Source organism: Gambusia affinis, linkage group LG22 (assembly GCF_019740435.1).
Source record: "Gambusia affinis linkage group LG22, SWU_Gaff_1.0, whole genome shotgun sequence".
NCBI classification, from domain to species: domain Eukaryota; kingdom Metazoa; phylum Chordata; class Actinopteri; order Cyprinodontiformes; family Poeciliidae; genus Gambusia; species Gambusia affinis.
In genome coordinates, this window is record NC_057889.1 from 4,973,821 (window position 1) to 4,987,181 (window position 13,361).

General features: G+C 38.8%; 2 protein-coding genes across 3 annotated transcripts in view; both read left to right on the forward strand.

The window, feature by feature from the left end:
- Window positions 1-6,857, forward strand: part of syne2a (spectrin repeat containing, nuclear envelope 2a) — a 32,441-nt gene extending 25,584 nt beyond the window's left edge. Inside the window, exons 30-36 of the mRNA XM_044107433.1 lie at window positions 58-833; window positions 1,635-1,793; window positions 2,583-2,733; window positions 3,738-3,896; window positions 4,635-4,802; window positions 4,906-5,007; window positions 6,648-6,857. Of these exons, the coding sequence (XP_043963368.1) occupies window positions 58-833; window positions 1,635-1,793; window positions 2,583-2,733; window positions 3,738-3,896; window positions 4,635-4,802; window positions 4,906-5,007; window positions 6,648-6,857 (1,725 nt within the window). The remainder of the gene's footprint in view (window positions 1-57; window positions 834-1,634; window positions 1,794-2,582; window positions 2,734-3,737; window positions 3,897-4,634; window positions 4,803-4,905; window positions 5,008-6,647) is intronic.
- LOC122825189 (nesprin-2) overlaps window positions 6,742-13,361 on the forward strand; it is a 79,704-nt gene continuing 73,084 nt past the window's right edge. For both annotated transcript variants that reach the window (XM_044106375.1, XM_044106376.1), the window contains exons 1-8: window positions 6,742-6,853; window positions 8,300-8,407; window positions 8,605-8,884; window positions 9,951-10,123; window positions 11,021-11,336; window positions 12,084-12,248; window positions 12,338-12,616; window positions 12,719-12,846. In XM_044106375.1, coding sequence (XP_043962310.1) covers window positions 8,364-8,407; window positions 8,605-8,884; window positions 9,951-10,123; window positions 11,021-11,336; window positions 12,084-12,248; window positions 12,338-12,616; window positions 12,719-12,846 — 1,385 coding nt within the window. In that variant the 5' untranslated portion in view covers window positions 6,742-6,853; window positions 8,300-8,363. The remainder of the gene's footprint in view (window positions 6,854-8,299; window positions 8,408-8,604; window positions 8,885-9,950; window positions 10,124-11,020; window positions 11,337-12,083; window positions 12,249-12,337; window positions 12,617-12,718; window positions 12,847-13,361) is intronic.

Here is a 13,361-nt window from a genome sequence, read left to right on the forward strand (position 1 = left end):
CCTGCGTCTGGACTGAAATATGCAAACATGAGCGTTAACCCTTGATGTGTTTCCCAGGAGATGGATGAAACGCTGAAGGATGAGATGAGAAGGCTTGAAGAGGAGGAACAGCGAGGGCCGGGAGCCACATCGCAGCCATTCCTGCGCCAGTCACTCCTCCTCTGTAATGTTCGTCATCTGGAGCAGCTCAGACAGCAGCTGGACGGCGTTCAATCCGCCGTGGAGACTCTGGATCACTTCCTGGCCACCCTGAGAGACATCAAGGCTGAGAGTCCAACACTGTTGGCAAACCGAGACCCCAACGATCGTAAAAATGAAACGGAGCTGCAAAGGGAGAGACATTCTTGGCAGGCAGCAGTGGAGAGTTTGAACCCTGTTATGGAGCAGTCCCATATTGTTGACTGTAGCTTAAAGGCGGCAGGGATGACTCTGACCATGGATGGTGCTTCTGTGACATGTCGGGATGTGGCGGCCTTTCTGTCCGATCAAATGAGAGCCAAGAGGCAAGAGGGAGATAAAGAACTAGATATTCTGGAAAAGATTGGCGTCCAAAGAAGCAAGGATGTGGAGGAACCAAGATTTGCTCCAACTGTGACAGAAGAAGAGTCAACACTGGAGGTTAAGAAGAGGAAGCAGGAGCCAAAAATTCAAATATTGAGATCTGAAGAGGGTTTCTTGCAAAGAAGCCTGAGCAGTCATGCTGGGAAAGCTGGAAACGAGCGTAAGGGTTTGGTGCAGAGGAAGTCTGCCTTGTTAGCAGTGCTGAAAGAGACCAAAGCAGCAGCTGAGAGGTTGGAGCTGCTGGAGCCGACGCTGCCGGCCCTGCAGCAGAGGTACGACACTCACCTGGTTCTGACGAGATTCAGCTTAAACTACAAAGCAGCTAAACACGTGCAAATGGCTGCGCTCCCACTACAAATGTTAGCAAAATTACATTGTCAAAAACTCCACAGTTTATAACTTTTATTAGAAAATGTGTTTTTTACGTATATGTTAAAATTATCATCAATAAGTGGAAAATCGAGGTCTTTTGCCTTCTCCCAGTAGAAACTGCAGAAATCCATCACTCAGTTAGAAACAACAAAACGAGGCAAGGAGGAGGGTCTTAGCGCTCTCCATCACCCTCACGTATCTGCTGCTCTCTGCTACACACAACGTAGCCTCCGACAAAAGTTAATGCTAGTTAGCATAGCTACCAATGATGGTAGATAAATGGTTTTCTGTTGTTTCTCTGCCATTAGCACATTTAGCATCCTGTACACGAGGATGATTCACAGCACTTAGACCCGCCTCCTGGCTGTGATTGGTTGGTTTTGACCTGGAGCGTCGCATTTCTTCAGATAGCAGTAGCAGCGCAGGGAAGAGCTTGAGTTTCCGGTTTTTTTCCCACAGATTATCTCTCTCATACCGAACTCTCACAATAAAGTGACAGCTTTAATAAATATACAAAAACAGACTTTTTAAAATAAAAATAACTTTTGAAATTCCAATTTGTGCAGTTTTATGGTCAATAGAAACACAGCTAATTTTGCATGGTATAATTCTTATCTAGTCAAGCGTCTGGACAATTCCAGTAACTCAAATCAGCTGCAGTGAACATATTAGGTGAGGAGTTTCTTTGACTTCCTCTGCAGGACGCGGGCTTTGACGGAGCTGGAGAGTTTTCTTGCCAGCCTTGACTCTGAGGTTCAGTACGTTCATGATGCGTCTTCAAAATCAGATTTCCCCAAGGAGAATCCGAGCAGAGAGGTGGAGGATCTCTGGGAGGAGACAAGGAAAGCCACATCAGAACGGTAAAGTCTAGCTAAATGTGTGTGTCTGTAATGTACAACGGCGTGTTACAGTAAATACAGATAGAGAAAAAGGTTAAAAAAAATCAGATTTTGAGATTAATCTCTAGAAAAATCATGGAAATTTCAGAACTTCACAAGTAAAAAAAAAATTCTAATTTTGAAACTCAGAAATTTCTAAGTTTATTTTTTTGTTTTAGAATATTTCTCAAATTAATCTAAATTTTTTAAGTGGTTTTTTTTTTTTTTTTTTTTTTTTTTGAAAATTTGGACTTTTGGAGCCCAGAATACCCTTATTTTTCTGGGATTTTTTTTGTTTGTTTTAACACAAAATTGGTTAGTTGTTTTTTTTTTTATTGTTGACTTTTCAAATCAAAATTTTTTTATGTTTTATTTTTCTAGAGATTAATCTAAAAATTTCCAGGGTGCTGGGGGTTTCTAACAAATTTTTTACTTTTCAAACTATGAGAGATTAAGCTCAAAATGCCCCAAGTTTTTATTTCTAGAAAGTTTTGGACTTTTGGAGCCCAAAAATATTCTTGTTTTTTCTAGAAAATATCTTAGATTTGTTGCATTTTTTTAATTTATTTTTTTACAGGATTTAAGAGATTAATTAAGGTTTTTTCATCAAATTTTTCAATCTTGGAGCTGTTTTTTTCTGGAATTTTTTCTCTTTTATTGTTTGGTGGAAATTTACTCCTCTTTTTCAATTATTTTCTGTCTTCAGTTGCCCTGACACGCCACTGTCTTAATGTGTGTTAGTGAAGAGTTTCTGTTTGTGTTCACACCCAGGCTGGAGCAGGCTCAGGCCCTGACCGAACTGCTGAGGAGGTTTCAGATTATGCGAGCTGAGCTGGACGGCACGCTGCAGAAGGCTGAGGCAACCATAGCTCAACAAGCCTCCTACATCGGAAAAGATTTCCTTCAGAGGCTGTACGCTAAGGTACAGCAGGATGTTACATTCATGCTGACATCACCTTGTCTTGTTAAAACCAGAAATGGAGATGCAGTAATGGGTAACGCTGGCTACGGCTAGTTGTGCTACGCTATAGCACTAATTGTAAACATTAGTTCCGCTAACACCAAAGCATTACCACACCGTATTTTGCAGAAGATACTGCTAAAGTGCTAACTTTAAATCAAATTACATCTTTCCTTGAAAGACTGCAATTCTCTATCACCAATTTAATTTTGACGTTATATTTTTGATGTTAGACATTAAATATTTTATTTATGTTCACATCTTGTCCCCATGGTTTTTTGTTCCTGCATGTTTCTTGTTGGAAATGGGGGGAATGGGAAGAGGGGAAGTGGAACTGCTCCATTCTCCACCCACTTCAAAATAAGAGCATGAATATAAACGTTGAATTCTTACCAATCCACAATCCAAACTTCAAAATTAACTTAGGGGGAACTAAGTGCACTAAATGTTTTCAAAGTTAGGAGAATGCTAAATGGAAAATTAACTCCTCTATTAGCAGGTTAGCAGAAATGCACCTTCCACTGTTAAAATGCAGTTTATTAAGGTTTCAGACCAACAAATAAATACAAATGAGAGCCAGGAAAACGTAATTTAAGCTTCCTCTTGTTTCTAAATAACCAATTACGGTCAGAAGTTATCTACTTTTTGTGTTATCTAATGTCATTATACATAGGACAGCTGTTTTGTGGATAGTTCAGAGGATTGTTAGAGAACATTGTGAACCGAAAGCAACATGGAGTCCAAGGAACACAGCAGACAAGTCAAGGATAAAATGTACTAGTTAATTTCTCATCTGAAAATATTCTAAAACATCTAAACGTACCTAGACATGCCCGTCCTCGAATTCTGTTGTAACAGGGAAACTACATGGAAATGTTCAAGAATATTTCTACTTATTACATTAGGTTACTTTAAACTGTAAAGTGTGAGAGATTTGTAATTTTTTTCTGTGTGGGGTTTTGAAGGTTGGAGAGACAAAAGCAGAGCTGAATGGTCTGGGAGACGACATAGAGGAGGTCCGCAGCGTCTGCAGGCAGCTGCAGTCTCTGCTGCGTCAGGTCCCGGGCTGCAGCGGTTCTCCGTTTGAGAACGAAGCCGATGCGCTGATGGACCGCTGGCTGGATGTAAGTTCACTTTATCACATCTTAATGCTGCAATTTTAACCAAATAATTATTTCACAATATGCATGAAAAAAAAAAAAACTGCCCTCACCTGGTTAAAGACCCACATTTCTCTATTATTTCACTCATAATATCAAATTAAAACATCCACTTATTTTACTTTAGAATAATTTAAATTCTTGTTTCAAATTGCATGAACAAAATTTCTGATTTGATAATGAATTTTATTAAATTCTGCTCAGAAACATTTAATGTGAACAGGACATAAAAATAAACAAGAGTCAGATCAATGTAACGCACTTCCATCACAAGATACAAAAACATGCCGCTTAGCATTCTGGGAAATAGTTCCCATTCCTGTCTTTTTCTTCTTTAAATTTTTTTTTTGCGCTAACCTAAAAACTCTTAGAGGTTTGACTAAATTAGTAAAAGGTTAACACATCTTACATCTGTAAGTTTATCTTTCACAGACTCACATATTTAGGTTCAAAATCTTAAACTGACTAAATTTATTTGACTTAAAGAGCAGCAGATACAACTAAATGCAACTCAAATGTTTTACAATTTTTTTTAATTCCAGCTATTTTAGGTTATTATGTCTTATTATGAATGCATCTTCACTTTCTCTCTCTGTTTTGCTGCATACTTCCTGTACATGCAGATAAATTCAAGTTAAACGTTTGATAGTCTGCAGTAAGGTTTTGTGCTTTACTGTGATAAAATCTCTCTGCTCTCTGCAGCTGTCTGAAAGAACAAATTCCCAGCTTGAAAACCTCCATCTTTGCTTGATGTTATGGGACGGAGTCCTGCAGCTGGGGGAGGAGGTGGAGACCTGGACCAACAGCAGAACCGCGGCGCTTTCTCAGGGTCCGTCCTTCCAGACGGAGGACGACATTAAGGCTCTGCAGGTAAAACCGATTCTCTGCTGTGTTTTAGAACATGAACTCCTGCTGGTTATGATTCCCCAGCTGGCTTTTTGAAGGATACTAACTTCTTTCACTGTGGCTCCAGAATGAGATTATGACCCAAGAGGAGAGTACACGGCGTTTCCACAGAAAAGCTGCAGAGATTCAGTCGCTGCTTCAAAGTGCAGAGCCCCCTCCGGAGCTGCAGGTGCACCAACGATGCTTTGCTTCCAGTTTGTCTGGTTTAACGTGTAAATTTCAGGATGCATAAGTATGAAAATCTTGTTCTGTTGCAAATCTGAAGGTTCAAATTTCCTTCAGACTTTCTGGACTGAAGGAGCTCTTTTTGGAAAGTGAGGAGGTGTATAAGCAGACGGTGGTGAAAAAGAAAATTTTAAATACTATAATATATTTATCTTAAACCTAACCAATTTTTGGGTTTTGAAATGTGTCGGAAACAGTGTTTGCATGAGGACCATGTTTGTAAGGTAAATAATCCATGTAAAACATCGACCTTCCAAAATCGTCAAAATCGTCAAAATTTTACGGTGAAGGAAGAGTCCTGCCCCTCCAGAAGATTCAAGACTCACATATTGACGTTGCAACAGTTATACCCTTCAGCTGTTTAATATGCTTTTTGTTGTATTATGGTCAATTTGGCGTCCCAACTCGTCAATATATGACGAGTCGGGTGTGAGAATGTGTTGAATAAACACCAACCCGTTTTTTTTTGTTTTGTTTTTTTCGTGAAATTAGTTGTTTTGAAAACATTTGAAATGTAAGAACAACAAAATCGACAGGACCTGCCCCTGACCTGGTAACCCCAGTGAAGCCCAACCCGTTACCTAGCAACCCGAGAATTCCTGCCCGTCACCTAGCAACCCAAGCTGAGCCCTGTCATGTTTGGTCAACTGGTTTTACGGTACGCTGTACAATGTCTGCTGAAAAAGACCAGTGATTAAGTTTATAATTATGTTCTAACTTGTTAAACAAAAACTCCTTCACAAATTTGTTCCTTTTCGGTATCCAGCGTCCTCCATTTGGTCAAAAGTTGCTTATTTATGGTGAAATTTCTGTTCAAAAATTTGAGATCACTTTTTAATTTCTTATTTTCTTTCTCAAGGAAGTTTTAACTGGAGATTCGTGTTAAGCTTTGCTCAAACTTGCTATTTCAGTGTTTTAAAAATGCTCGTTTATAACAGTAACATCTTCCTCTTCACCAAACTGGAGGCCCGTGGGCCAAATCCGGCTCGCCGTAACTTTTTATGTGGTCCTCTAGATTCTGCACTAAACACTAAGTGAGATTAAATATCATGTTATCGACGATATTTAATCCCAATGCAGTTTTTATCTGTTTACTGCCAAATTATATCAATCAGTCCCTCCAGATTCTTGGGAATTATTGTGGAAATTCACACAAAATAAACAAATTTCCGCACTGCTTTGCACTAATACATAATTGGGAGTTTATTGCAGATTTTTCTCAAAAACTGTCAGAAATGTTCTTACATGTACTAAACAGCTGCCTCAGTTTGAATTAATGTCAGATTATAGTCCATGATCTGTACAGCGAGTAATAAAAGTCAGATTTACCGTCATAAATTAGTGCAAATATTTCCAAATTAGTACCACAAACACTTTGATTTTTATTGGAAAAATTACAAAAAGAATCATGAAATCCTGAGGGACTGAAAAGATGTTCAGTATTATATTTAAATTTTAAGGATTTATTGCTATTTTAACAGTTTGTGTACAGGTTTTATCAATACATTCTGGAACAACCGGCCCTTTAAGAGCATTCATAATCTTGATTTGGGCCAAAATGAGTTTGACACCGCTGGTCTGCAGGAATTATGTCGGCGGCTCCACACCGAAGATGAACAAGCGCAGAGTTTACTGGAGGATGTGCAGGTTCTGTCCTCCATCGCCGGCCCTGGCAGCCTCCAGAGTCTCTCTGTCAGAGGGATTGAACTGGAGGAGAAGCTCAGAAACACACATCAGCTTTTCTCCGAGGTGGAGGAGCAGACCGAGAGGAATGTCCACCACCTGGACAGGTAACCTCACATTTTCAATCAGATCACGTCCTGGGAATGTAGTAATTTAAATGGTTTTGTTTAGTTCTTCTCAATGAATTAGCATTTATACATTTGTCGGGACAATCTCACATTAAAACAAAGCTGCAACGATGAAATTCTGTTGATTTTATCTGAATTTGTTCAGTTAATTTAGTTATAGATTAATCGTATAGAAAATTGCCACATTCTGCTTATTTTTATTCAATCCTTAAAGATGCATTTTCCATCCATCCATCCATCCATTTTCTATACACCCTTTGTCCCTAATGGGGTCGGGAGGGTTGCTGGTGCCAATCCCCAGCTAACGTCCCCACCCTGGACAGGTCGCCAGTCTGTCGCAGGGCAAAAAGATGCATTAAAAAATAGAAATAAACAAATCAATTATTTTTTTAAAAACTGAGAATAACATTTTAATGCCTAAATGCAACTACATAGCATCCATTCAGTGAATGCTTGATCATTTGTAGCAAAGAAAAAAATACTTCTAACATCAACAGATGACAAACTTTGACTTTTCTGCTTGACTCAGCGTTACTACAGTGTTGGACTGGTCTGCTGATTATTTTTTGGATAATAAATAATCCAAAATTTGGCTGTTTTTCTATTAAAGACTTCAATAGCAAAATATACTTCATTTGAACCATGTGAAGCTAAATTAGGGGTAGAACATATTTAGAGACAAATGTCTTTTTAGATCAAATGTAAAATGTATGTTGTTCATTAATCATTAATTGAGTCTGTCTACTCCAATTAATGATTAAACAATTACTAAATTAGTTGATGACGATTTCAGTAATTACTTAATCATGATTAATCCAATCTTGAAGTTCAGATTCAAACCTTTTACTCACAGGCTGTGGAAATAAGAGTCAAGCAAGAAAACAGGTTAAACTGGAGATAAAACCAGAGCTGCAGCAAGTTTAGCTTGTTTTAATTTAGCAGTAGGTCCTGATTATTCTTTCGTGTTTTTTACTAGGCTCCTTTTCTGTCTGTGGTACATTATTAACTGTTTTTTGGATGTTTGTTTGGAGGTAAGAAACGTTTACACACACGTCCTGTTTCATCAGAGGAACAGGAAACAGTGCCATGTCCATAGTCACACGCAGACTTAAAGAAAAGAGCTTGTATTTAAATGCTGTGTGCAGCTGTTAAGAGGGACAATGTTCGTGTGATTAGGTCATACTCTGTTTCAATAAAAGACAGTTGAGGACTGAGAGACCCAGACAGTGTTTGACTGCGGTTCTCCGTGTCTGGCTTCTCTTCCCTCTTCTGAAGAAAAGTAACTTGTGTTTTTTTGGTCGATTCCTTGCAGGTTGAGAACCAAAATAGACCCAACACTCTATGTGGGAAAGTTTCTCTTATTGTAATCACTTCAATCTATTGTATACTGTGCAGTTTGTGCATTAAAGCCTATGGACTTTGCAGGCTGCAAGCGGAGAAAGAGCAACTGGAGGAGTGGCTTTGTGCAGCTGAGGAAGATGCACCGAAGATGAAGAATCTGAGTTTTCTGCAAGAAGAAGCACTTCAACAAAGGTAAACTGCTAAACAAATGAAAAAAGGAGTTATTACAGCAGAGTTAGTTGTTTTTAATCAATAATATTGGTTAAAAAGTTGTAAAAACAAGCTATGGCGGGCCGGATTTGGCCCATGGGCCTCGAGTTTGACACGTGAAATAAAGAATCTGACTGACTTGTTTGTAGTTAATAATTAGTTTTTTCTGTGTTTTGCAGAGGGAGGACAGAACGTATTGCTGAACTCGTGTCGTCTTTAAGAAGCTCTAACCTGCAGCAGTGTGTGCTGCTGCAGCAGAGCTGCGATCTGCTGCAGCGATGTCACAACTTCTGCACAAAGCTGGGAGGCGTTTCAGAGGAGGCGACGCCCACGCCGAGTAACGATTCAGAACCGTTCCAGGGTTTGGTTGAATCCATTCAGTCATGGTTTGATGGTCTGAGACAGAGGGACGGTGGAGAAATTGAATCTTCAGCAGAGCAAAGACTTTGTCATGCTCAGGTAGGAGCGTAATCCATATTCTAAACAAATATTCTTGAAATATTTAGCAAAAATTAACAAAATTACTTATTTTTGTGTAATTTAAAGATCTTCAAACAAACCTAAAACAGCACAAAATTAACTTCCAAACCATTTTATTATTAGTTTTCCACAATTCAGCCTTTAATTATACAAAGGTAATTATAACTGATGATAAAATATTTGTCAATTTGTGAACCTCAAATTAAAATTCCACCTTTTGTGGTGGTGGTAGCATCATACTGTGGGAATGCTGCTTCTTGTTAGCAACAGAAAAGCTGCAAAAGACTCAAGATTGGATTGAGGGTTCAGCAGAGCGTCTAGATCACAGGTGTCAAACTCCAGTCCTCAAGGGCCGGTGTCCGGCAGTTTTTAGATGTGCCACAGGTACAAAACACTGGAATGAAATGGTTTAATTGCCTCCTCCTTGTGTAGATCAGTTCTCCAGAGCCTTGCTAATGACCCAATTATTCTATTCAGGTGTGGAGCAGCAGAGGCACATCTAAAAGTTGCAGGACAGCGGCCCTCGAGGACTGGAGTTTGACACCACTGGTCTAGATTACAACACATTCTTGATAGAATGGTCTAGTCAAAGTCTAGCCCTAAATGTAAATGAAGCTCTGTGCTTAAGCTGTTTCTCTAGATATGCTGGTAGTGATACACCCTAAAAGACATTTCTAATAGCACTGAAAAGTGGTGCTAGATGCAAATGCACACCACACTTTTCAGATTTTTACTCTTAAAAATGTTAAATTATGAATTGTATCTTTTCCACTTCAAAATTGCATCTATTTTGAGTTGGTCTGTCATGTGAATATGAAAAAATGAAAGAAGTATGAATAATTTAGCAAACCATTGACACATTTTCTCCCTTTGGCTAAAGTTTGTCCAGCTTGTTCTAGGCATGTTGTGCAGAAGTCAAAACAAACTGAAATCACCAGTTAATGACCAGACACAGTAATCTAAGCAAAAAGATTACGTCTCACGCTGCTTATGCCAGAGTTTGGAAACGTCTGTGATTCAATAAAACATTTTGTTTTTGTTTCAGGCTGTGTTAAAAGCTACCACTGGAGCAGAAACGCTTCTGGAGCAGCTCAGAGTTACTGGAGAGAGTCTGAGCCAGAGATTGTCTCCAGAACTGAAACGAGACGTTCAGCTGAAGATCCAGAAAACACAACAACACTGGAAGAACCTTTTGGAATCGGTTCAGCCGTATTTCAGGTGACTAGAGCCAGAAATATTTCTTCAAAAACTCAGATTGTCACAGTTTTAAAACCTTCTCCAGGGCCAGCCCAGGGCTTTTTGAGGCCCTGGGCAGATTTTCACTCGGGGCACCCATACCAACATGTCAACACCGGATTATTTTTTATTCCTGTGTTTAACATACCTGCTATCATATTAGCATAATTTGCAATTAGGTTACCTCCAATTATGGCTGTTTATTTGAACTTTAGTAGCAATTTAAAAAGAAATTGGGATTTTTAACTGCAGAGTAATATTTAGGTGTTCCCTAATATTTAAATTTTTTGAAAGTAACATCAGCTGATAAGCACTAACTTTACAGTAAACATGTTAACAAGTTTGATACAGCAGGAAGAGATTAACCTATTATTGATGTAACGGCTATAATAAAATAATACAAATAATTCTTCCACATGTAATTTGTATTATTCAATTGCTGAATTTCCATTGACCATATAATTGCGCAATTTGGAATTCCGGAAATAAATTTGCTTACTGGACCTACAGCAATTTAAAAAAAAACTCACGTATTTTGATATAAAAATCGAGTAAGAAAATTTGCGTATTTTAGCGTGTGAACAAACTTATTCATGTGTGATTTTAATTCCTTTAAAAAAAAAAAATGGAAACACAGCAGTTTGCAAAATTGTTACGTTTTCAGTTTATTGACAAAATATTGTGCACATTTGTAATGTAAATGCAGCTTCTGTTACTTTAAATAGGTATACATTTATTATATTATGGTAGCTTGGTGCTCTTGGGGGCCCCCTGGTGGTGTGGTGGTCCTAAGCGGCCGTTGAACTGGCATTGCATTGGGCCGATTCTGACTTTCTTTGTTGGTCTGTATATTAAGGAGCTTTTGCAATGTTCTTTTAGGGCACTGGAAGATGATTTGGAGCTCTCCTCCGCCTACCTGACCAGCAGGCAGGAGGCTTCCTGCAGAGTGGAAGAGCTGAAGCACCAAGCGGAGCAGCTTCCATCTTTATTCCCCTGGCCGGGCTCAGCCGAGCGAGCGCAGGCATGCCTTCTCGCCCGGCAGCTTCAGGCTGAATCTGAATCACTGAAATTAACCTTAATCAGTCTGGATGAGAAGAGGAGGGAGCTGGCTGAGAAAACCAGGAACCCCATCTGGAAAGATTCCTCCTGGGATGAGTTAGAAACCCGTTGGTCAGCACTTATGGCAGAAGTGAAGGTAAAAAGATTTTCATAGTGACTGCCAGTTGAGTTCATGTTAAAATACATTAGAGATTGATAAATGTCTAATTTGATTTGTAACTTTTTTCTGCAAAACCTCGTTTAAGAATGCAAAGACGAAAGACCACGTATCCAAAATCAAACAAGTAAAAAGCTAAATGAATAAAATAAAATAAATTAAAGCCGTGGTCTTTAACTTGGGGATTGTGAACCCTACACTGCAAAAACACAAACTCTTAGTGAATATTTTTTGGCCTAGTTTCAAGTTGCCCGCTAGCTCACTCGCTCTTTGGTTGCCTAGCAACAACCTGTTGCATAACTGGCGCAGCAGCAGTTTATAGTTCCGCCGCCGTTACTTATAACGTCTTAAAAATAAAAAACAACAACTTGGAGAAAAAACTGGATAAAACAGAAAATCTTACATATTTTCCATTTTAAATGTTATATATTTAAATCTAAAAACTAACATGAATTATCAATATTGACTGACGTGAAACATTTAGATGGTGATATGTTTTCAGCCGTATCGTCCAGCTCTAGGTGAATTGTTTTTATTTTTACATACTCTTGTCTGATGATGTAATTTTTTAAATAATAAATGATTGGTTGTGTTTCCTTCTTACCAAATTCTTAGTAGTAATTTCCTGGAAGGCCAGTGTTTAAAATATGCTGAAGTAGTGCTACTCTTACTTGAGTACAGGGCTCTCTGAGTTTGAGATGCTTGGTCTGCCTGAAATGTCCGCAGGGTTTGTGCGCCCACCTGCAGAAAGGTTTGAGTAATGAGGAACAGTTCGGCCAGCTGCTGCAGGCCTGCCACCATCACCTGACAACCCTTCAACAGAGGATGACGGCTTGCCAGACCCGAACAGAAAGCTCCGGTGGGCTGACCTCTGATGCAGCAGCTCTGGAGGTAAAACCCTTTAAGAAAGCTGACTCTGCATATTCTATTTCCACCTATATCATGTTTCACATTTCTCTTTGTCTCCATCCACTTCCCAGGCTTTGCCAAAACAAGTAGCAGAAATTGAAAAGGAGCTTTTAGTGCTTGTAACGCTCAGGGATTCCCTCACAGCCAGCTGCACAGCAGAAGCCCAAGCCAGCCTTTCAGAGCAAGTCAGTAACCTCCACAACCACAAGAGGGCGATAGAGCGTGCAATCCCTCTGCAGGAGGAAGTCTCCCTTTTACAGGCAGATCTAAGAGATCTTGCCAAAAATGTGAAGGAGCTGTCTGTGTTGCCAGATGTCTTGCAGCTGACACAGCAGTGGCGTTCGGTTCAGGTAACATTAAAGAAAACTGTAAAGTGTCACTACATCCCCAAATAAACACATGTCAAAAACTGCATGCATGCTTCCAATAAAATAAACATTTGTGCTTCTCAGGGGTGGGATAAAAAACTGACACAGCTGGATATCAGAGCTAATGGCCTGCAGAGGACAAGGGAAACACAGGAAGTGCCTCCTGCAGAAACCATTTTTACTGTCAGTGCTGTTAGGAAAGAACTCCTCAGGTACATCGTCTCAGTTTATGACAGCAAATAAAAGCAGATGTGAGCCGCAAGCAGCTCTGTAACTGACAGAAAGCAGAGAATGGCTGATTTAGCAGAAAAAATGGAGAAAACAATGTTCTTAGTGTTTTATTATTTATGTTAAAATTATATATAAAACAGACTGATCTGAAAATTTCATAGCTTTGTCAGTGGAGTATTAGGGTCATACTAAGAATATAAAAATAATAAAATTATGAGATTAAAGTAATAAAATGTAAAATCTGAGAATAAAGTCATAATATTACTAGAATAAAGTTGTATGAGAATAAAATCATTACTTTGATATTATAATATCGACTATTTTCAAAATATTATGACTTTATTCACGTATTATTTCAACTTCATTCTTGTAATATGACAAGTTTTTCTTGTTATATTGTGACTTTATTCTAATTCAACTTAATTCTCATTATAGTATGATTATTATCTTATTTTTTATTTTTTAGTAATGTGGCCCTCATACTTGTAGAGAGTCA